We start from the raw sequence: 24675 nt of genomic DNA, 5'->3' as shown, positions 1-24675 counted from the left end.
TAAACACTAGCAGGAGCCTACTGTAAAACAGTTCTCTTTCCTGAAGAAACATGATCCACTTTTCCAGTACTGAGCATTTACTTCTTATTCCTACTTCATCTTAATATTGTCAGTGAGAAAAAGCATGCATGTCTACTGTGAAATTTTCATTGGTAATTTCTCATGATATTGTTGATTAAATATTTGTCAATGGCTGTATACTGAAAATACCTACTTCTAGTGATCTTTTGCCTGAACAAAGTCATAGGGGCCTGCGTTTTTATCTTCTTTTATGTTCCTCTGCATTGCTGTAATATAGGGAGCAGCGTTAGATAGAATCATAATAGAATCACAGAGTGGTTTGAGTTGGAGGGTTGTTTTGTTTTCATGGTTAGTAATGGTATAATCTTTTTCTTTCAAGACCTTCTTAGAGCAGGAAAAAGGCCAGACGTCAGCAGTAGTTGACAGTAATTTCTGAGTAGCAGAAAGGTTGAAACTCATGTTAGGCATCGCCCCCTACTTGTTCAGTTCCTTTCTGAGCATGGTTATAATTCTGCATTCCAAAAAACATTCATACAGGGCTTTGGGATTTGGAGTTGTGATCTTGTTTGTCTCAGCCATCTGAAAATGCTTCTGGTCTTGCTTGACAGCAGATTGATGAGTTTAGATGACTTTTAGCTTTTGGTTCTTGGATCAGACAGACAGATATGGTCCCAGTGGAAAGCAGGATGACTGTGAGTCAGCACTGTGCCATTGTGGCCAAGAAAGCCAATGGCATCCTGGGGTGTATTAGAAGGGGTGTGGTTAGTAGCTTGAGAGAGGTTGTCCTCCCCCTCTACTCTGCACTGGTGTGAGATCACATCTGGAATACTGTGTCCAGTTCTGGGCCCCTCAGTTCAAGAAGGACAGAGAACTTCTTGAGAGAGTCCAGCACAGAGCTGCAAAGATGATGAAGGAAGTGGAGCATCTCCCTTACCAGGAGTGGCTGAGGGAGCTGGGTCTCTTCAGCTTGGAGGAGACTGAAGGGTGACCTCATTAATGTTCATAAATATGTAATGGGTGAGTGTCAGGAGGATGGAGGAAGGCTCTTCTCAGTGACATAAAATGATAGGACAAGGGGCAATGGGTGCTGCAAGCTGGAACATAGGAGATTCCACGTAAATACTAGAAAAAACATCTTCAAGGTGAGGGTAACAAACTGGAACAGAGAGGTTGTGGGATCTCCTTCAATGGAGACATTCAGAGTCTGCTTGGATGTGTTCCCTAAGCATGACCTAATCTAGGTGTTCCTGCTTTGGCAGGGGAATTGGATTAAATGATCTTTTGAGGTCCCTTACAATCTCTAATGTTCTGTGATTCTGTGATGTATGCCCTTAGTGAGAAAAGTGGGAAAAATGCTGTTTTGAGGTAAGATATAAGGTCTTACTGGTCCTAGTAATTCTTAGTTGAGAAGAATTTCCTTCAGTCATCTCTACAGGTCCCAAACACTTCAGAAGTATCATAGAGTTCATATCTGTTGTTGGGAGGTCCAGCTACTGTGTTGGGACACTTGGGATACACCCTGTCCCGCTGGATTGGTCAGGAAGAAGCACATAGACTGTGCATCTCAAGTAAAATCAGCTTATGTTACCATAACTTTATTTTCCAAAATTAGCAGCTTCTGATGAATCACTGGATCCTTAAATGTTTTATAAACACAGATTCTGTGTTTGGGACTTGAGTTACTGAGTATTTCCTAGCTTCATAAGAGCAGTTGATTCTTGCTATCGTTGGCTTACTCTTATTGGGACCAAGAACTATTTAGAAAGACAGTACTGAATTTTCCATGAGAATCTTAGTCATATGTCATCAGTTATATTATCCATAATGTAACAGAAGTTTTAAGTGCAATAATTAACTGTTATGCTTGCTTTTTCTTAGGACACGATCACGTGGACATGGCAAGGTCCAGGAGCGTAAGTGGTTATATTTTATTGCTTGAATCATTATTGCTTTCCTTAATTAGTTTTATTGACATGATTTGTAGGAATATATAGTCAAGTAGTAATTGGTGGATGCTTCATTGTGGTGTGGGATTTCGTCTTTTATATATTATTCCCTAAGTATGGTAATATTCACTTAGAAGAGTCCAGTTACAAATGATATACTTCTGATGCTAAGTTTCTGACAGTTTGCAGGATTTTTTTTTTTAGGGGTTTATTTAACTTATTTTTTTGTTCTGCTTTGCATATTTTAATGTCTGCAAATTGGTTTGGAGTGTCTGTATGGCTTATATTTGAAATTGGCCTAGTCCTGTGAAGGCAGTCATCCCATTTACAGAATTTGGAAATACCATTTCTGTTGTCTTGACTGATTGTAACTTTGACTTATTTAAAATAAAATATTATTCTAGAGGTTCCATAGCAAATTCATGTAATGTAAGATATAAAAGGGAGGAGTTTGGGTTATTTTAAAAACATATATATTTTCTTGCACTCTTTCCACATTGGAGTTCATTTAAAAAAAAAATTGAAATCAAAACCAGAAATTTTCAACCTTAAATTAAGGGGAGTTTGATTTTCATGATTAATAGTTTGCCATTAACCTTTTTCTTTGGAACTATTGTTTTGAACGTCTCATATAAGATCCTACAATTTTAATAATAATGAGGAAGCTGTTGGGTTTAGACAAGACTTAAGTAGTTCAGTATTGTTTTCAATAAAGTTTGCACCTTTAAATGGGTTAGGAACCAGGTCTAATTAAAGACACAGATTTGGAGACCTGGGCAAATTATCAATCACTTCAAAGGTTTAACATTCAGTTGAATCTTTACATTGAAAGTAAATGAATCCACAGTAGAGTCTGAAGTAGGCAGGCGTGGCAGCATTTACTGCATGCAGATGTTTCTAGTCCTTTCTTGTGAATTCCTACCTCTTCCCTTGCATTTGCAGTGTAAGCCATCCATCAAATTAGCTCAATCAGAGCAGAGAAACATAAATAACCTTCCAGCTTAGTGTCTTATCTGAGGAGTCAGGAACATATAGGAAGAGGAGGAAGAAGAGAGGGAAGGAACTTGTGTGTTGCCTCAAATCACTGTAGTGTGTACAGTACCCTCGTTCTAAAACGTTGACCTCTACTAACAAAGTTGAATCAAATGAATGTTAAATAAAATTCTAAAGCAGCTTGTAAAGTTATGCAAGTTCATTCAGTCAATTTCAAACTACAGCTTTACTTAATTAGGATTAATTCTCTTGAGTGACTTGAACTGTATTTCTGATATAACAGCCCTCACAGTATTTTTTGCTACGATGTTCTTCACTTTCTCAAGCAAATGTGTGCTGCCCTAGGTTGTAGTATTAGCCAAAATTTAATCTGGAAATGTTGTTTTATTCAGGAGTGTTCGGTTTACACAAGATTGACAGGATATTCAAAGTTGATGTAGTCCATAAAAGAGATTGAAAATGTTTCATGGAAATTGTACTTTTTGGACAGTCATGTTTTCGGTAGTTTGATGTTATTCAAAGCAGATTAACTTGACTTCTCTTTGAAAACAAAGGCACTTAGACAATGGCATGCAACTTGAATTTTCTATGCATCATTTTCTATTCATCAGAGATGGCTTATATCAAATTTTAATTCATGTTTATAATTTAAGATTAGAAACACAGAATGGTAAAGTAGGTTGGAGGGGACCTTAGAGATCATCTAGTCCAATCCCCCTGCCATGGGCACCTCTCACTATATCAGGTTGCTGAAAGCCTTGACAACCTGCCCTACATCATGTTGAATGGCTGCAAGGAGGTCTCCCCAGAGCCTTTTCTTGTCCACGCTAAACAACCCTAATTCTAAAGCAAAAAACATGTTATAACCTTGAATGAGTGTGTAGCAAAATGAGTAGTATTGCTTTTTGTAATATATAAAGTGCACTTTATCTTCCAAAGAAGATTTTGATCAGTCCTCCCACCTTAATGATTGACTACTGTCAGCTACCCAGATACTGTATAAAATGTGCCAACTGATGCTGCTCCTTAACTTAGGTTTACTAAATCCTTTCCTGTATTTGATTCCTACTGGAATCAACTTGACCTTAGAGAGCAATATCTTCTGTCTTAAACTATTGAAACACATCTACTGCATTTCATTAACAAACTTCTGAAGCATAATTTGATTATAAACAAAGATGAAGATAATAATCTTAGTGATCATAATAAATCTTGCTGACTCTGTGCTGAATGCGTCTTTTGGAAAAAGCCTAGCTCCTTTCTCTGTTGTGCATACATAATTTATATTATTGTGTAGATTGGTACTTAATGCATTATTGTTTCTGTGCTTCTAAGTGTTTTATAAGATGCAATTTCAGTATAAAATGCTTTTGTTCCACCGTACAGAATGTAATGTCTTGAAACACTGTAAGAACTTTTATATCTGAACATGAGCAAGAATGTTAATTGAAGGCTCTGGAGCATAATGTACTACACTTTCACTACGTTTAAACTTTCTCCGTCCTTTTCCCTTTTTTCCCTTTTAGGTTAGAAATTCTGTGGCTTACTTTGTGTCAGTTTCACAATTCCGTGGAAATTGAGGTCAGTAAAAACAAACTTTTCTCTTATAATGGCCTGATTGCTGTTCCAGCCAATGAACCAGCTGTGTGTGTGTGTTAGATACTTAAATCTATGTACACTGATATACAAACTAAGGACCACCTTCTAGAGAAAAGAAAATCATTGTAAGTGGTTTCTTATAGGTCAGTTAAGTTATTTAATGTCTGGCTAATAGCTTTTTTCCTTGGGCTGTTTCTTACGCTGTTCCAAATATGAAATCAGGGAATACAAAACTGAAGTGTATGTGTATTTGTAATGTTATTTTGAGGAAAACACTGTGATCCCAAGGGCAAAGACTATTGTAGTGAAAATGTGAAAACCATTAAAAGGTATTAATCTTTGATAGATGTGATGGCAGGGTAAATTAGTAGGAAAAACTATAGCTGTGGTAATATACAACATATCCTACTAATTGTATTTAATCATTGAAGTTTTGTTTGGTTCTGTTTTTTTTAAACAATGATTATATATATATAATATGTACATAATATATATATTTAAACAGTGATCAAACAATAATAACCACTGAATTACTTTATCTCTTACAGAGCCTTGTGATTTGCATTATCATTTTAGTTGTACGTTTTCAGCTACTAACAGATCACAAAAAAAAAACCTTGTTCACAAAATAGTGGTCTGTGATGTCAAAAAGAAGAAAGCAATTGTGGTTTGTTTTTGTTTGGTTTGATTAAAAAAAAAAAGTTTCAAATTGCATTTAAGATAATAGGAACTGCTGACATACAAAATGGTTAATAGTTACCTGAAACTCTTTTAACAGTGAAACTACTCAGCCTTCTGTATTGTATTTTGGTAATCCATAGCAGATAAGATCATATTCACATGGGAGATATTTTTAAGGTACTCTGCCAGGGTCCTGCTGCCTCCCTTTAACAATGTGACAACTGGATTCTCTTTCCCATTATGATAGAGTGTAACACTTTTTACCCTGTTTGACTTGTATCATATTTTTCAAGTAACCTCAGTATTTGAGAAATTCCCTTGCTGAGATCGCTTACCTTGTGTAAAAGATTATGTAACTTTCAGATGTATCGCCTTTTAGTAAGTTGTAATATATATGAAATGTAGAAAGGCTAGGGAGCTACTGCTTTAATGCGAATATAAGGCAAACCAGCTGATCAGCAGGATTTTTACTTTATCTCAGTAACATGATTTTCTGCCCTAGGCAAGAAAGCTGAGTCCTTTCACACATGTGAACACTGTAGAGCTTTCTTGATTTTGAGGCAGCAGGTGCCAGCAGTTCCTGAGGTTTCTGTACCTCATAGAGAACTTGCGCTAGGACAAGTTCTGATCTTTAATCGTCTTTAAGTAAGCAAAATACACTGTACTAGAGTAGGAACTGGCAGAGGTTTTTGCAAGGCTGTTTGCAAGTGTGAGGCAGAGTACTTCATGAGCTACATGTTGAATCTGGTTTTGTAAAGGAAGTGCTGCAGATTGAGGAGTGTAGTGGAACAATGAGTTCTGTGACCACAGTCGTGGTTTTTCCCTTGTCTCCAAAGTTATTTGGCTTTTATTCCTACCTTGTTCCATCAGCTCAGGCAAATACAAGCCAACCTTGATACAGAATTACTACTGAATCTTCAGTAATTCAGGGAGGTGTATACTAAGGCAATATAATTTTAGTGCATTTATTATTAGATAATAGCTAGTAAGGCCTTGCTGCCAAGCAACCAAGTACTGATGTTTCCTGGCCTGGGCTTCTCTGTATAAAATGGATGTTTTGGTATGTCAGGGTAAATGTTAAAATACATCCAGCATGCTTATTTGGAAGCAAACGTTTATGTAGATTTTATAAGAAGTTAGGCATATTTTGCATCTCAGAACAATCACTTAATCTCTTGAAGGAGGGAAAAAAAAAAGTGATCATCAGCACATGCAGTTTGCTTTGGCTCGTGTTAGTTTGTTTTCCTGGCCTCTTGGCTCCAGCATTCATATATCCATCCCAATCTGCAGCAGCTGAGAGTTCTTCTGTTAGTTTGGTTACTGATGCCAAAATGTTTATGCTGTTTCTGTCTAGGCACAGGCATGTAGAACATCTCTGAAATTGCCTCATATTCAAACTTGTTCCATGTTTGGATGAATTACTCGATAGCAATTTGCAACTCCAAATAAAATGAATAGAGTTGGACTTAGAATTTAAAGGAACAGTCTTTCTGTCTTTGTTAGCTTCACATGCTTTGTCTTTTTGTATATCATATTGCATCAGACTCATATACGTATCTGTAAATCTAGAGGATAGAAGTAGTATACTTTCATTTGCAGTGGTACATATAGAGAAAACTGTAGGAAAACCCCAAAAATTCAGGATTTGTTCATTTTTTTTAACACATCTAAGAAATAGATAAGCACCTAAAGGCAGCATTTTGGGTACTACTGGCCATAACTAACTTCAATTCTTGAGAGTGATTTACTTAAATGACAAAATTCATATTTATTCCAGTACTTCTATTTTTTTTCAAGACTGGTACGAAATTCCTGGATCATAACTCCAGTTGTGTACTACTCATAGATTAGTATATCAAATGTAGCTATGCTTATTGCAATTGTTTTTATTTCAGAAGCTTTCCACATAACTATGAACATTTTTTCAGTTAGCGTATAAATTGTCTCACAGGACTGTGCTATCAAAGAAATTGCACTGATACAGGGTAGAGAGGAATTGGAGGGACAAGAAGGGATCACTCATATCTTGAGAAACTAATTGCTCCGTGGAACTGGAATATTCTGAGGGTTTTTTGTAGGCGAGATAGGCAGTGATATTGTTTTTTTTGGTCATAATTAATAAACATTTGGATTCGTAGACACATGCTGGAGTTACTTTTAACACAGATCATCCCATTCTGAAAACTTCCTCTTATGTCACTGGTGCTGAGCAGCTTCACTCTAACTTTCTGTGGCCATCTGCATTTACTCACAGTTTTTCTATTAATTGAGTTCTAATATATCCAGTGTCCAGATTGAAAGAGAAACTTTCAAAACCCCCTGACAAGAGAAGATGAAAGCACTTCTGAGTTGTACATTGAACAGTCATATATATTACAAAATATGCAATGGGAACAGTAAACAGCTGATGTCCTGAGAATTTGTATTCTCAACATTTAAGTTATAGAATGAAATTCACATAGCAGATGTGTTTCTTGGTTATCTGCAAAGAGCTGAATGAAAAAGGAGTATTAATTTGAATGTAAGAGGCTAACGTGAGAAAATGCTAATACTTTTTCATGATTTGAAACTTCCTGTTCCCACTTAATGAAAGGAAGATAAACTATTTGGGTTTCATGAAGTAAGAAATGAATCTCTGGAAGTATGATGCATTTCTAAGCATTTAAATGTTCGTTTTTTACTTTTTATATTTATTTTGCTAATATGATTTTGTAAATAGAAACAAACTGTATACATTTTTCACCACAGTGCTGTAATGCAGATTATTTAAAATGTTAAGCATTCTTGGTATAATTCAGTTTTCTGTATGCAGTTTCTTCCTGTGTATATTCCTTCAGAAGAAGAAAGAAAAAATCCAGTGTTATATGCCAATAACGTCAGACGTGTAATGGCAGAGTAAGTATATTTTAATATGCAATAAATTAAATCATGTTAGTGTATTTGCCTGCTTGCAAAGCAGCTTGTATTCCACAGTAGTGTATACAAACTATGTAGCAGTTATTTTATTTTCCTCTACGGGGAAGGCAGGGAGTCAAAAATACAGCAGGAACTATAGTAATTGTTTTTTTTTTAACATGCTTTCATATAACAAGCCTCTTGTTTTGCTGCTGTGGGTATTTAAGTCTTTTGAGGTAGAAGGTACAGTTGAATTGTATGAAAGTTCATGTAACCTGATCTTCTGCTATTGAGGTTCCTTTTTCAGATCTGGCTTTTTTTATTGAAGTTAAGAATAGTTCAATGTACTCATTGTTAGTCTGGGGGTTATTTCAAATAGTAACACATAGGAAAACTGCTTCTATTTTAGAAACAGAACACTAGCATTCAAGTTCAATTAGTTGTTTGCATTGTATCGGTGTGAGGGCACTGAGAACATTTAACTACAGAGTAGGATAAAACTAACATTGAACTCACTGACCTTAGTTCTCTTCCGCTGTTTTTCATTAGCCTTACATTCAACAGTTTAAAAAAATGTTACATTCATTTTATGTCCTTGCAGTAAATCTTCCACTAGTTGGTAGACGTTCTTTTTAGTATTTGCAGGGAACCCTTATGGTTATGAATAACTCTTGAAGAAGCTTTATACTACTTTTGAAAGAACTTGTAAAATCTTAATCTCTTTTGTTGGAACTCAGAAGAGAAGTTCCAGTTTTCAACCGAAAGCCAATTTGTAGACAGTAACTGGTAATTCTCTGGTTTATAAGCAGAACACAGCTTTGTTAGTTTCTTGAAGGATTCTGAGCCTATACTATCAACGCACACTTATCAACATTAATCAGATCCCCTCTGAGTCACCTTTTCTCAAGGCTAAACAGATCAGTTTGCTCAGCCTTTCCTCATAGGGGGGATGCTCCAGGTCATTTATACCATCTTTGTTGCCCTCTGCTGGACTCTCTCCAGGAGATCCCTATCTTTATTAAACGGGGGAGCACTGAACTGGATACAGTAGTCCAGGTGAGGCCTGACCAGAACAGAGTAGAGGGGGAGGATGCACCGCTCACTGTGCTCACATCCACTGTTTGGTCTTCATAAACATTCTGCAAGCACTGATGAATGTCAGTGGGTGCCATTTTTTTCCACACAGTGGAATTCATTGACACACTTTTGCTTCATCCACACTTCCGTGTCAGATGCCAGTTTGTCAGACTGCCCCTCTGCAGCCACCTGTCACACAGCAACAGAATATAATGGAATATTGGCAGGAAGGTTAACTTCTACTGCCATACCACCAACATCCACCTTTGGCATCATGAGTCAACAAAATAAAGTAGGAGGCATTACTCTCAGAGCAGTCCTCATATTTGAAAAATTCCCAGCATTTATATTTAACAAGTTATGGCTTCTTGCTTTGGTTGCCAACTTACGGCTATGTTTTAACTTGTCTGTCATCTTCTGTTTTTTCTTAAATCCTTTTTTAAGCAAAAGTAAAGTTTCTTCTAATTGCTACCTTTCAACTGAGTCATGCTGCTTTTTTTTTTTGTCGAAACAGAATTTTTTTTTATAATTGTCTTCTGTGCTGGCTTGCTAATGTGGTGTCTCACAAGCACAGATCTTTTTTATTATTTCTAATTAGCTTCCTTTGCACGCTGTACCTACTGTTGCCTTAAGGTCTGATGGAATTTTCTGTAACATTCTGAGCTGGACAAGACTTTCATTGTTACCACATTCCTTTCTGTAAGCATCTCTGGGCAGTACTGCTTGTGGGTTTTATTGTATCCTTTTGGCCCAAGGAGTTCAGCTTTCTACCTGACAGTTGACAGAGGAGTCTTTGAACTTTGAAAAAAGGTGATCTAGTACACACACAGCATGAACTAAGGGAATAGCAAGTAATCTAAGCTGGCAAAATAAGTTCTTCTTCCATTACTCCTGTTTTCTTCTTCCAAATAAACTTTATTTCATATTGTATAATATTAGCGATTCATATTGTCTAATGCTATGCTGTATTGAATACCATATAATAGTAGCTATTGACAAGACCTTTAGTACTCGGTCTCTAATACAATTTGGGAATTGACTCCCACAATATGAGGGAGTTCTTCTGGATTTTACATAACATTCATTTGTATGCTGACTGTAAGGTTATGCATGGCATGAAATACAGTGTCATAAAAAATCTCTTAGTAAATTGCCTTAATGGAATGACCAATTTGCACATACCACTACCACACTTATCAAAGAAGCAGTAAAATGGTGAAACAAGAACAAAGAAATGAAAAATTTGAATTAAGAAAACTTAATTTTAGGATCACCCACTTGAAGTATTCTAGCCTTTAACAGTCCGCAGTATTTGTTAATGTACCTTTTCCACACACCTCTGTCGTCTTGGTTTAGTTGTTTTTTTTTTTTCTGTTCCTTCCCTATTGCTTTTTCTTGCAAGGGTATGGCTGTTGATCTGAAATTACTACAGTGTATGTCTTCAGTTTATTCATCAGTAACTTATTAAAAAACCTATTTTTTAACATATTACTTCTGAGTTTGAATATCAGTGAGGTTCTTTTGCTGAATATTTGACTTTCTCTTTCAGTAAAGAAAGAAATGCCAATCAGTAACTTTAATATTAAGAGTATGTCTTGCTACTGTATTAGAATGCCTGAATTTTGAGAGTTAATTAGTGGATAAAAGATCTACCTCATATAATATTATAACTTACACTGGCATTCAAAGAGCTTGTACGAGATTCTGAGGAAGAGTCTATTTAACAGGAAGTAATTGGCTGTTGCATAAGAGGTAACTACTACTACAGATCAAATTGCTATAATAAAGTGCAGAACGAAACACAGGATTTTCATGACAGATGAAATGACTGTGGTGCATTTTGGACTTTTGTAACAGTCTTGCCATTAATGTAGATTAACTTCACAGATGAATAAGTGGTTAGTAATGAGGTAGAAAAACCTACAGTTGAAAAGAATGAAGATAGTCAAGAAATGCGTGGAGTACAATATTTCATTCTTTGTATATGAGCTTTTCTCATATAGCATTTCCCTTATTTCTTCAGAATAAAAAGGAGAATTGTTGTAGAACTTACTGCCATACAAAACAAAATAGTCTGCTCAGTTTTCACAGGCTAATTTGCTTACTGTGTTTCTTTGGTTTATTTAAGAGCGTTGGGAGTTCCAGTGACAGACTATACATTTGAAGACTGTCAGCTGGCTTTGGCTGAAGGACAACTTCGTCTGCCTTCAGACACATGTCTTCTAGAATTTGCAAAGCTTGTGAGAAGCCTTGGGTGAGCATATACAATATTTATATGTAAGGTGCATTTTTGTTATATGTTTATGTATGATTTTCCTCATATAACAATATGTTCTCTACTAGTCACTGTATTTATGGCTACATATGGAATGCTGTCATATTACAGTCAGGGAAACTAATGTTAAACCAGTACTGTATTAGGAGCAAATGTCTCAAGGTGTCTCAAAGAGGATCAGAAATACTGTGGGACTTGTAATATCTGATACAGCTAAGAGTCAATTGCCCTTTCCCATGACATCTATGAAGGAAAACGGTACTGCCATAATACAGTCATAAGATTGTAGTTAATGCTGTACCCAGAAGATTTACTCTTTCCAAAGAAGCACAAGAAAGTGTTGGTCTATTGGGTGGGCTACTGCTAAATGTACTTTATAATGAAATACCTTGTTTTAAGAAGTTTGGCTCATCTCTCCTCTTATGACATCAGCTCTCTCTGGCTTTACCTTTCTGAAGAGCTTCAGCAAACAGTGGAAAAAAAATCACATAAACCAAATAGTAGAACTTGCTGTTTTTCCAGTTTTTCTCCTTTGTTTCCCCTCTCCTCCTGTTCAGCAACCAGAATCCTAACTTACATTTTCAGCCTATTAGCAATTGTAATGTGTAAACACCTCTTTCCTTTTTTGTCTCCTTAAGTTAAAATATGGAGCACAGTTATGCTTCCATTCCATACTTTATTTCATTTCACTGTTTTTCCTTCATTTTCCAGCTTGTTCATAAACGGGCTTAAAAAAAAAAAAGGGGGCAAAGTTCTATTGTAGGAGAAAGGAATGCGGGACAGCATACATTATGCATACAGATTACATATATTTCTTCATTTTAGGGGACCTCCATCTGAAAAGAATTCCAGTAGGACAGTAGAGATTTCTTTAAATAGAACCAGAAAGATTCTTGCTTCAGTCCAAAAAGTCTGAATTTGCAGTTAAAAAAAAAAAAGGAAACAAACAAAAAAGCCCGTCACTTATGATGCAGTTGATAATCCCAGGATTCAGTTTAATCTTCTTGTAACATTGTCTAGCTTCTGTCTGCTCAGTTTAAAACTGCTTCCTCAAATTAAACTTTTTAGAGTATTTGGCCTCTAAAATGATTATGTACATTTGCGAGTGAAGTTCTTCACAATCTAAAAGCTCTCTGTCAGACTTGAGCAATTATGCATTGGTGAGCTATCATTCTGTCTTGACTTGGGTATGTGCCAGTAAATAAGGCTATTACCGTGGTATTTTTCTGGCACAACTGGATGAAGCTTGTAATATGATTTCAATTCTAATGCATGATTGATGAAAATGCACTCATTTGCTGCTTATTCAAAGGCTTTGAGGCCAGCAAGGCATTAAGATCTAGTCACATCCCTTAATAACTCTAACTGTAAATTTTATCTACTGGATTTTGCATCCAGTCTTACTGCTCTCTTTTGAACAAGAACATGTCTTCTAGGTAACACTTATTTTTAACTGCAAGACTTTTAAGGTGAACTCAGACTTTTATTTTTATTACTTTGAAATCATGTTACATCTGAGTTTGCTGCACTAGACAACTGTTCATATGATATATCTATAGGATTCGATATCATTTATGTTTATAAGATTTGCTCAGCCTGTGCTCCAGGTGGAGATCCAATGGCAATCCAGAAGACACATAGCCACAGCTGTGAAGCCCCATGCTTCGTTTAATGAAGAGCATGAGCAATTTCAGCACAGCTGTACAGTTGCTAGGTCACAGCTGGCTGAAACTAAGCAGCTTCATTTTGAACTCTGTGCTAAAATGACTGTTTTATCAATGACATCAATTAATCAGTATTGTCTTCTCAACTTCTAAGCTCACTTCTCTTCAAGCAATTATGTTGAGCCTGATGACTGACTGGTGTTTGACCACTGAACAGATTCTGAAGATATATACAGTTTTTACTATAGGTTTCAGACATTATAAGTACTCCATATCATCTGATGATTTCAATTAATTTTATTTGATGATTCATAATTAATTGCCCTTTTTTAAACATGATTTCCTGTTTCTACTTTGGATCTATTAACATGTTCTAGACACGGAAGTTTGTTCAACTTTTGTGCCTTATAGACTGCTTCATACATTTTCTTTTTCAAAAGATGTTAGTTTATTAATAATAATTCTTATCTCCATTTTCTTTTTTTTAACAAGATAATTTGTTTTGAGCTGCTTTAGTGCAGTTGCTGGCAAGGAGATCCTTAAATTCTGCATACTGTCTCAAATTCCTGCTTATTCTAATTCCTATGTTCAATTTGCCCTTGAACGAGAAGGACGTTTTAGCTGTAGTTGTTCTGATTTCTTACAGAACCTTGATTTGTTGACCATCAGTAGCCCCTTAACGAATTTTCCATTTTAGGTCAGATAAGTTTCTAATTTTTTCTGCTGTAATTATCTTATTTTCTTAAAATATTAGAAAGATCTATCCTCTCTTCAAAGTGGTCAGATGTATTGCAACGTGTACTACAAGGTAGAAATTTCTTGTTGTCACTGTTCTGTTTGCTGTTAGGCTTACAAGGTCGGGTCTTGGTGTAATCTGACATTTTGTTCAACTAATTCTACTGTTTCCATCTTCAAAAAAATATAGTGAGATTAATTAATCTGGGTAGTTGTTTTATGACACTATTTGTTGAGCCACAATTTTTTTTTTGCACTGATTTCTTCTAATACCTCATCTGCTCTTCAATTTGTTACAATTCATTACTCTATTATATTATTCATGATTGCTTTTTGGTTGTTGTGTTTTGTGTTTGGTTTCACCAATCTCTCACTTACAATCCCAGCTATGAATTAGAATGTGTTGCAAGGTTGGAGGTGTCTTGCATCTTTCTCGTTTAGTCCATGTTTTCTATTCCCTGATTTTTTCTTATCCACTTGCAGCCATTTTGGCACATATTCTTTAGAAACTAAGATTTTCATCTTTTTTTTGCACGCTAAGCAGCTCTAATATTTGTGCAGCATGACATAATTTCTTTCCAGTTTGACAGTTGACTTGTACTTCATACATCAAAAAGAAATAAGTATATCAAATACAGCAAAAACAAAATATGGTATCATAACATGGTGAATGTGTATCTTATGCTGTTGGTATATGTATGGCAAAAGGCCCTTTGGGCAGATTCTTGACTTAGTGTATACATTTAGTACACAGATGCAGAGGTTTTTGGTGGTTTTTACTGAAGACATAATGGCTGAATGTCATTTATTTTAAAATATATAGTTTGCACCAGATCTTCTTTTTCAGGTCAGATTGCAAAAAAATTCCCTTTGGATTTCTGAACTTTCTGGTTAGGATTATTCTATCTTCATCTAGGCAGTTGTATCTTTAACAATGGATACTAATTTATTTATTTCCTTAATTATTTTTTGGTTCCTTGATAATCTCCTCTGCTTTTTGGGGCCTGACCATTGTTGCTGTCTTAGATCCCTGTAATGAGCCCTAGAGATGTCTGTTGCATAAAATAATTGCCTACCTTAGAAGAATGTTCCACAACATTAACAAGCCTGAAGCTTACCTCCTTACATACTCCCTGGCCCAAGTAAGTTCTGTGATAGTCAACCTTATTTTAGAACCTGAATCAGTTCTTCGTCTTCAAGAACACTGTATTTCAGTAAGAATGAAATGAATTAAACAGTAGTTCCTTTTTGACCCTCAGTATTATACTGTCCAGTTAGCCACAAGGATCCTAAATAGACAGTGCTCATGTAACCTTGTAAGAGCTGCAAGGAGAGATTATAATTATCTCTTTGATCTGGTTCCCATCTTCTCTCATTCAACAGCCCATAATGCAAATTTCTGCTGTCCATGCGCCTGTGAAACTATGACCCAGACTGTAGGTAGTGCTTTGTAGTACGAGAAGTAATAACACCTTGCCGCTAACACTGTCATGCCTTAGGACTGCTATTGAGATCATATTTAATAAGAAAAAAATCTCTGGAGGATGTTCTTCATCTACATTCACTGTAAAAACAGAACTGTCCATTACAGGAGGCGATCAGAGATTAGGCTTGATGTAGTGAATACCGACTATGATAGACCCTGCCTCATGAGATCAGGTCAGTTTTGCAGCTGTTGAGTAATCTTTCACTATAACAACAAGAACTTGCACGGAAGTTCATCAGCAGATAGAAAACTGAATGTGCTGCTTATTTGGCATAGGGCATATTTCTGAGCTTGAAGTTTCCAGTAGTTAGCTACAACATCCGGATGCTCTTAGGAGGCTTCCAGCTCTAGGAGACACTTAAAAGCTTTTTGTCAGGCTTCCAGCATGTGAGGAAAGAGTCTGTTTTCAGATGATCAAATGCAACTAAAACTGACTTTAAAGAGATTAGACATTTCCCTCAGTAAGAACAGTGGTAATTGTGCTGAAAGTATCCTACCTTCAGGGATCTGGTTTTCCTTGTCAGCTCTGCTCTGGAGGATTAAATGTTCATAGCTGTTCATCCTGAAGCAGTCCTTTCCATCTTTAGAGGTTGGCTTACAGAATGCAGCAAAATACCACAGTAGCAAATAATGTTATGTCCCATAAAGCCTAGACCCTGCAAACAGATGGTTTCATGAGCAGAGACGTTCACTGTTGGCCTTCTAGGTTTTATAGCTTCCACTGGGGTAAAAGATTCTTTACTAAGAGGGTGGTTGGGCACTGGATCAGGCTCTCCAGGGCAGTGGTCACAACCCCAAGCTGCTGGAGTTCAAGAAACATCTAGACAGTGGTCTCAGACATACGGTTTTATATTTGGGTGGTCCAGTGTAGAGCCAGGAGTTTGACTCAGTGTGAGTCCCTTCTAACTCAAGATATTTTATGTGTCTATAAAAAGTAAAAAATTTAAAGGAATTGAGACATCCAAAACAATTTCAGTTTGGAACTACAGTCTGTTGTAGGATTTGGAATACTTGGCTTTGAAAGAATTCAGCATTATTTGTCATGGTCATCCACATACTCCAGTTACCTTCTGATTCTGAAAGGGATAGAAGGAATGCACTTACTTTGGATTCCAGGAAATACGATGTATTCATACTAAAGCTGAAAGCAGAAGTTTTTGAGATTGGCTCACATTTTTCTGTGTTTATAATCTCAAACCACGAAACATCTAATAGATTTGTGGCAAATCACAACTGTTTTCAATACAAGATTTTACTCTTCTAACTTTAGCTTTTCAGGCTACTGAACAGTTCACTGTTTGGTGAACAGGAGATCCCATCAAGTCTCTAATACTAGTCACCAATCAAGTGTTTACTCATTTCCAGAAAGTGAATTTTGAGTGACTTTATTCCAAATCAAATCTCTCTGGTTTAGAGACAGATGTTAGATTGCATATTCTGTGTCAGAGATGGATTATCTCAAGGGAGTATTCAGATGCCAGCTGGCGTTGTTCTGCAGTTAAAATCCATTTCAGCTACTACAGTGAAGATGTATTATCTATGGACTGGTTTTATGTGTAATGCTGCATGTTAGAAGCTGAGATCTGTATGCATCTCTAGCCCTTCATGGATTCCTTTGATATTTGTTCTTGCTCCTTTTTCACTAGATCATGGAAAATGAATGTTTGCTCCCTTTGTACTGCCTAGAAACAAAAGTTATGAGAGGTGCTTTCCTTCAAGTGTGGAGGGAACATGTGAATGTTTTGTAGGGGCTGTGGGCTTTGAAAGAATTGGTACATAGCTAAGTCTTATAATTCAGAAATATGATGGTGGAGTTGTTAGTACAGTTTTTGCAAGTTAGGCTAGGTAATGGCAGATAGCAGAGTATAGTAGTTCTGTTTTTTGTTTAAAAGTATAGGCTTTGGAAAGAGTTGCTCAGTCACTTCAGTAAGCCCTAAAGGCTGGAGGCTCAGGTATCAGATATTCTTCCTACTCAGAGTGCTTTTAGCTATTTTCCAAAGCTTAGGTACGTTGGTATTAGTTAAATATTTGATCCAAGTCTCATCACTGACAGGAGGCTGCTGAGAAGGTCCAGCTGCAGTACAGAGACAATTGTGATCTTGCATAAATAATTGCCTTCACTTGCCTGCAGGAGCAAGTAGCAGAACAGTTAACTGCAGAAGAGTACTGTTACTGGCTTTTTTGTCTTCAGATTGAGAAGGTGGAGTGCCCATGTTCCTTCAAACCAGTTCAGAGTAAACTTGCTGGTGACGAATTGGTTGATGTTTTGTTAGGCAGGGAATTTATTTTCCACATGTATGTGCAGAACTTCCAATATTTATTATTTTCATAGTAAAATTTATTTTTAACAAAGCAAAAGCAAAAGGTTTGATTTAGGGAAATAAAGAAACCAACATAAAACAAACAAATCCATGCAGCAGATATTTGCCTTAGAAACCTGTTCTGTCACTGGTCAAAATCTGGTTTTGCAATCAGAAGGAATGAGGTAATTTCTGTAGCAGTATTAACTGCTATAGCCTTGTTTGATGGGTAGCCTCATAATGGTGTTGAACTACAAACTGAATGAGGGCTGACAAACAGGATTAACAGTATAATCGCCATTATGTAATCTCAGATTCCTTTTAGACAAGATTCACCAAGTCTTTCCTGTTTAGTGACATTAGTAAATTTGGAATCGTAATTGGTTTATGTTACTGTCAATGCGGCCATGCTCAGGTGACCTAAATCCTACCTACTTCTCCATGCTTGGTATTTGATACTAGCTAGTTCTAGACTCTTGTTTTTTCTTGCACATGTTGGACTGCTTGTACATATAGCTTTAATCAAGGAAGAGGACACAAGTTTCTCATCAGAATTCCTAAAACATTTCAATAACTTCTAACGTAGTTCAAGAACTCATGGCAGCTTCAGGACGTTAGGAATACATTACAGAATAAAGCTGGTTGGTAATCCTGGTTCTGGATTTTGTAGTGCTTTATACCATTATCATTGCTTCATTCAGTATATTGATATCTGTATTCTGAAGTTAGGTTTATTTTTAAAATGTACGAAAATAATGTGCTTTCTAGGCTGAAACCAGAAACACTTGAGGATGATCTTGATAAATATGCTACACGTGCTATGAAAATGAAAAAAGAGAAGGCTGGTCTTAAACAATTTTCAGCATATTTGGAATTTCCAGTTTCTCACACGTTAGAAAGTATGTTTGCCCTTTTTGATGAGGTAAGAAACAATAAGTATACTTAAAAATGGTTACTTATAAACTCTGTTCTAGCATAATTTTCTTGTTGAATTCACTGAAGTCTAATTCAGGGCATTGCTTAAGCACTTTACAGTCCTAGAATCACCAAAGTTGGAAAAGACCTTTAAGATCATCTAGTTCGGCTGTACACCTACCACCAATATTTCCCCACTAAACCATGACCCTTAATACAACATCTAAACGTTTCTTGAACATCTCCAGGGATGATGACCCAACCACCTCCCTGGGTAGCCCATTTCAGCATCTGCCCACTCTTTCAGAGAAGAAACTTTTCCTAATATCCAACCTGAACCTTCCCTGGGGCAATTTGAAGCCACTCCCCTCTAGTTCAGTCACTAGAGATGTGGGATAAGAGGCTGACCCTCACCTCACCACAACCTCCTTTCAGGTAGTTGTAGAGAGCTATAAGCTATAGACATTTCACCCTTTTCAGCAAGGTAGGGGATCCCTATCATCAAATAAGTGAAGCTGTCATTCAAATAGAAAGTAAAAGGAGTATCAGTTGGACAAAACTGATTTTGTTTCTAGATTTAAAAAAAAAAGTTCAGGCCAAGCCATAACTGCTGCTTGTTGCAACTGTATGCAGTGGATATTGGTTGTTTAAAAAAAAAAAAAAAAAAAATCTTCTTCCAAAATATCTGAAAGCTTGAAGGACTGAGGAACTTGGCACATGAGCCAGTGTTTTTTCCTCTCCTCATCAGATGGGATTGAGAAAAATTATCATTATCTTTTAAATCATGAGATGCTGTTTGCACCAGGAGATTGATAGATGTGTCCACAGCAGTATCCTAGACCAAAGAGCAGAAATAATGTATTCAGGACTTAAATCAGACTAGTTTGACTTCTGGTTCTCTAATTTTAGTTCCAACCCAAATAAGTAAACGTAAAAACATTAGATGTGCAAGTAAAGCCTAACAATAGTGGCCCTGTCTTTCATGAGTATTTGAATAGAACTTCCGAGTGGAACTCTGAAAAGCGCCTTTGAAGTGCTTTTCAGTTTTTGCAGTGAATTACATACAACAATGTATCTTGCTAAATATTCTGCGTATTAATTGTTAGCTGTTATTTTTGGAAGTTCTGAGACAAGTTGTCATATTTAGAGAATTTCTTTCACAGAATGAAGATGGCATAATTGATGTTCGAGAATTTGTCATTGCTCTATCAGTTGTCTGTAAGCCATCCAAAACTCTGGAAACAATCCAACTGGCATTTCAGGTAAGTGGTATTTTCTTCCTATAAATAGTTTACTTAAATTTTATTTTTAGAAATGATTATTACTTCCATTAAATTTTTAACAGAAACTTTTTTTCCAAATGCCTTTTAAATGCTTGATTTAAAATGTAATTAGCATTAACTGAAAGGAAGATAAGGTGAATATATTAAAAGGGAGTGAACTTCAATTTTGTTATGTAAAATGATGGGAGTTTGTAGAGTGGCATTGTTATATGGAGCTCGTAAAGTCTTTTGTAGAATCACAGAATTGCTCAGGTCGGAAAAGACCTTAAAGATCATCAAGTCCAACCACAGCCTAACCATACTACCCTAACTCTCATAACCCTCTGCTAAATCGTGTCCCTGAGCACCACATCCAAACAGTTTTTAAACACATCCAGGGGTGGTGACTCAACCACCTCCCTGGGGAGCCTTTTCCAGTGCTCAATAACCCTTTCCGTAAAGAAATGTTTTCTGATATCCAACTTAAACTTACCATGGTGCATCTTTTAAGGGCATTTTTTCAATGCACTGAGTATAGAGCCAGAGTCTTTTGTATTGATTACTCTAAACTAATGGCTAATGAGTTATTCTTACTGCTTGTAAAATGTTTAAATCAAATCTTTCTTGTCAATTAAGAAAAAAAAATCAAAACTCGCAGTTCTATGTGTTAGTAGAGAGAGCTCCCCACCTCTTTAGCTTGAAAAGATTCATTTTTCCTTCTTAATCTTTGCAATGTTTCTTTTTCAGTCTTTCAGTTCTTCATGTCCTGAAGTATTTGCCTAGATTTTAGACTTCCCAGAAGTCTTCCTGATCTTGTTCTAGCCTCAGTGGTTTGTTTTAGCATCAGCATTGATAGTTAATGCAAGCTTTTTGGGAAACCAACAGAAGCAAAGCTTAATGTTTGCCGTCCCGGTGGATTTGTCTGACACTGAAATTTCTTACTTTTTAGCTGATGTCATTAATATTGCTATTCCAAACTTTGCTGCATTTTAGATTATTTTTTTCTGATTGCCTTGAACTTATGGGGACTTATGTACTCAGTGCTACCAAAACAGGAAAATGTTAACATTTGATCCTGTCATCACTGGTGAACGCATAGACTTCAGAACTTAAAATTGTGTAGTATTACACAGCAGCCTTATTTCGAGTGTAGCTATTCTCAGGTTCTTCAGCAAACATCTATACTTAACTGTGTTTTGCTAAAGAAATGAGGCTCCTATGAATGCTTAGTGTCTACCTATCACCCTTTTGCCAGTGTTTAACAAATATGACAAAGGATGAAGTTGCAACAGTATTTATTTCCTACAAATCAACAGCTGTTAAAGGGGATAGCTTAATGCTACTTGTGAGGCAAAAACAGATCTCTGCCCTTGCTTATTGTATTTTATTAATGTAGAGGCATATGGAAATGGTCATGCAATGTCTGGTGATCTGTGTCCTCTTACTAAAATGAACAAGCTTCAATGCTCTGTTTACTGTGAAAACTTGAATGTGGCTTTTGGACAGTATTTCAGTCATGTTTGGTTGTCATTTATTTTTAGGGATAAAGTGCAGCGTTTTACATAGCTGAGCAAATATTCAAAGTGGGACTGTTCAGTATATGGCCAGCAGGAACAGGGAAGTAATTGTCCCCCTGTACTCAGCACTGGTGAGGCTGCACCTCAAGTACTGTGTCCAGTTCTGAGCCCCTCGCTGTGAGAAGGACATTGAGGCCCTGGAGCTGTCCAGAGGAGGGCCACAAAGCTGGTGAGGAGTCTGGAGCACAGGCCTTATGAGGAGCGGCTGAAGGAGCTGGGATTGTTCAGTCTAAAGAAGAGGAGGCTCAGGGGAGACCTTATTGCTCTCTATAACTACCTGAAGGCAGGTTGCAGTGAGCTCAGGATCGGTCTCTTCTCTTGTGTGACTAGTGATAGGACTAGAGGGAATGGCTTCAAGCTGCGCCAGGGAAGATTCAGGCTGGACGTTAGGAAATACTACTTCTCTGAAAGGGTGGTAGGGCACTGGAATGGGCTGCCCAGAGAGGTGGTGGAGTCACCGAGCCTGGTGGTGTTCAAAGAACGTTTGGATGTTGTGTTGAGGGAAATGGGTTAGTGAGAACCATTGGTGATGGGTGAATGGTTGGACTGGGTGATCCTGTGGGTCTTTTCCAACTTTAGCGATTCTATGATAAGAAGCTGAAAAATAGGTCTCTGGTGACTCAGTAACCCCTAAAGTGGTAGGCAATTAAAAATAGAGTTGGTTGCCGTAAGCCCCAATTCTAAGAGCATCGCTCCAGTGTAAGTGCTGGGCATCCTCCGTTTCTAATTGTTAAGAAAGTGAAAGAGTGGTGTAAATCTTGCCAATGTGGCAATTGTGAGCTTTACCAAATATCACCTTCTCAGTAATTGATCTAGGAAAATATAGCAATTAAACAACTTTTGTCTTGTCCTTACTTCCTGTGAAACAGCATGCAAGTTGAATGGTAGGGAAGAAAAGGCAAGAGTATTGACTTGAGCATGAATGTTGATTTCCATGTAACTTCATTGGTTTTTGTTCCATTGTGATGTGCTGTCTTGATGAAGATCCCACATTCCTAGTGACTGTAAAGAAACTAAAAGTTTCTAAAGCATCCTTTTTTTTTTAACATAGCTCAGTATTTGCAGCCGTGTCATGCTTCAAAATTAGTTGAGGATGTCTTAAGCTTTTGTTTGTATTGAACAAGCAAAATGAGGTATTTTGTAAAATGTAGTGAAGTTTGGTATAGATACTATGAAATACTCAGGTTATTTTTTTCAGGGGAGAGCACTGTACATGTAAAGGATAGAATGAGGGTATGAACGGTAATTTTTAATTACCATTTGTATGTAGTAATGTTAACTTGTGAGCAAACTCTGCTTCAGGACTTTGAAAGAAACATTCTCCTCTAGATAATTGAGGAAGTATTTTCAGAAAAGCATAGGTTCGTCACTGTTTGGAGTGGCATTGTTCTGATTAATACAGCTCCATTTGTAGATAGCAATCTATAGCCAAGGTGGATATCTAATCAGTTGAACGTTAAGCAAGGGATTCTTTAGTTTTATATTTAAGCAAGTGGGAAATAGTTTATTCTTGGGCCAGCTAAGTATATCTTCTGTTTCCGCAGGCTTTCTTGGAGTTTGGAAGCCTAACTCAATGAACTGATGCTTATTCATAGTTGTGTATCTGCAAAACGTGTTAGCGTTTATCTGTGTTATCTGTAAAATATCACTGAAATTCCAGTGTTTAGGCATTTAAGCATATTCTTTTCCTGGACATAATAAACTTAACTTTGTAAGTGTACATGGGTGAACTACAGTATTCACAGGGGGCTGTATTCAGCTTTGGAATGGCTTATCTTTCTGTCTTGTTTTACAGCTATACCAGTCAGAAAACGGTACTATAACAGAAGAAGATTTAGCTCAGATTCTGAAGACTGCCATGGGTGTGTCACAGATTAACGTTACACATCTTTTTAGAGCTGTAGATGAAGAAGAGAAAGGAAAAATTACATATGGTAAGTGTGTAAAGTGGATCTAAACTGTCATAATATTAAAATTGCCTGAATTAGTGTTGATATACAAACCTGTTACATTTTAATTTGACTTTTGTCTTTTTAGTCGACTCGATTTTATAATCCAAAAAGCACTCCAGACAGTAAACTGAGATTCAAAAAAAAAAAAAAATTTGAGTTTCATCTGTTTTTATCAAGTGTTATGTTCACATTTTCAGAGTGTTTTTTTTCTCCTTCTACATTGTCAGGTAATGCCTATACTAGTTCTTTTAGTGTCTTCTGTGACTTCAGTGCATGTGAATATGTAAGTTTAAGAAAATAATCTTAGCTCTGTCCTGTTGTTGTCTTTTAAATGTTCCTCGTTATTTCTCTCCTCCCAGTATATAGGAAAACATAAGGTTTTCTGCTCCAATCATTTTTCAGTCTGTTTGTAAGTAAGTCATGCATGCGGAGAAAGTGAGGAGGTATTGAACAGGCTGAATATGTAATTTGTAAATCAGGTGATATGGAGGCAAGAAAGTTGTATTTTTTTTCGATTTGAGAGATCTAGGTGAATAGATTATGCTGAGAGTCTCAAAGTACTTGTGTATTGCTTCAGATTCTCCATCTATTACAAAGTAAAGTTCTAAACTTAGTTGCATCATTCAAGTATAAGTTGTTGATAGCAGGTGTAGCGCATATCTCAAATAGAAGTGTTTTATGATATGGCATTGTTCTAATGGTTTTCCATCCAGATGATTAGTGTGCATTTGATTTGTAAAAATGTTAATTGAAACATCAATATTAGTAAATCAGTTTCTACATTAGTATTTCCCGTGTTTGAAATATGGGATGCATGCAATACTTCAACTACAGTGCTATTTATTTAGACTCACGGAAATGACTATCATTGCTTTATCTCCTCTTTTTTCTCTTATCTCTTGCCTCCTTGATTCCCACTGTACTACTCCTTTTCTCTCTGTACTTCTCATCTGTCATCTCCCCAGCATTTCCACATACATCCTATGCTATTGCCCTTTTGCTGCCTGTCACTCCTTGTAGTCTTCCAGCTCATTCAGATGGTGACTCAACTTTTTTCCCCTCACTATCACCAAAAATAACAGCAGAGAATCTAAGCATTTTATCTCAGCAGAACTCTAATTTTGGCACATCTAATTATTTGAGGAAAAGCTAAATTTGAAACAAGTGTAATGAAACCAGTTTGTGTGAGTTATCAAGGAATTCATATTTAATGTCATTCTTTGACAGTATCCAGTTGCTCTTAAATCTGCAGTGCCCCTGAGAGATCACAGTCTGTTTACATCACAAGAAAATCTAG

The 24675-nt window shown here is 36.6% G+C and overlaps 1 protein-coding gene across 4 annotated transcripts in view; it reads left to right on the top strand.

Moving 5' to 3' along the window:
- Window positions 1-24675, top strand: part of LPCAT1 (lysophosphatidylcholine acyltransferase 1) — a 59296-nt gene that overhangs the window by 22072 nt on the left and 12549 nt on the right. For all 4 annotated transcript variants that reach the window (XR_006936417.1, XM_025147778.3, XM_419059.7 and 1 more), the window contains exons 7-13: window positions 1900-1934; window positions 4487-4541; window positions 8053-8135; window positions 11341-11466; window positions 18441-18594; window positions 19751-19849; window positions 23222-23360. Coding sequence is in view for 3 of the 4 variants with exons in the window: in XM_025147778.3 (XP_025003546.2) it covers window positions 1900-1934; window positions 4487-4541; window positions 8053-8135; window positions 11341-11466; window positions 18441-18594; window positions 19751-19849; window positions 23222-23360 (691 nt within the window). In the remaining variant the exon portion in view is untranslated. The remainder of the gene's footprint in view (window positions 1-1899; window positions 1935-4486; window positions 4542-8052; window positions 8136-11340; window positions 11467-18440; window positions 18595-19750; window positions 19850-23221; window positions 23361-24675) is intronic.

Source organism: Gallus gallus, chromosome 2 (genome assembly GCF_016699485.2).
Source record: "Gallus gallus isolate bGalGal1 chromosome 2, bGalGal1.mat.broiler.GRCg7b, whole genome shotgun sequence".
In the NCBI taxonomy this organism is placed as follows: Eukaryota; Metazoa; Chordata; class Aves; order Galliformes; family Phasianidae; genus Gallus; species Gallus gallus.
The sequence above is the reverse complement of the archived record's forward strand: the minus strand, read 5'-3'. Positions and strand labels throughout refer to the sequence as shown.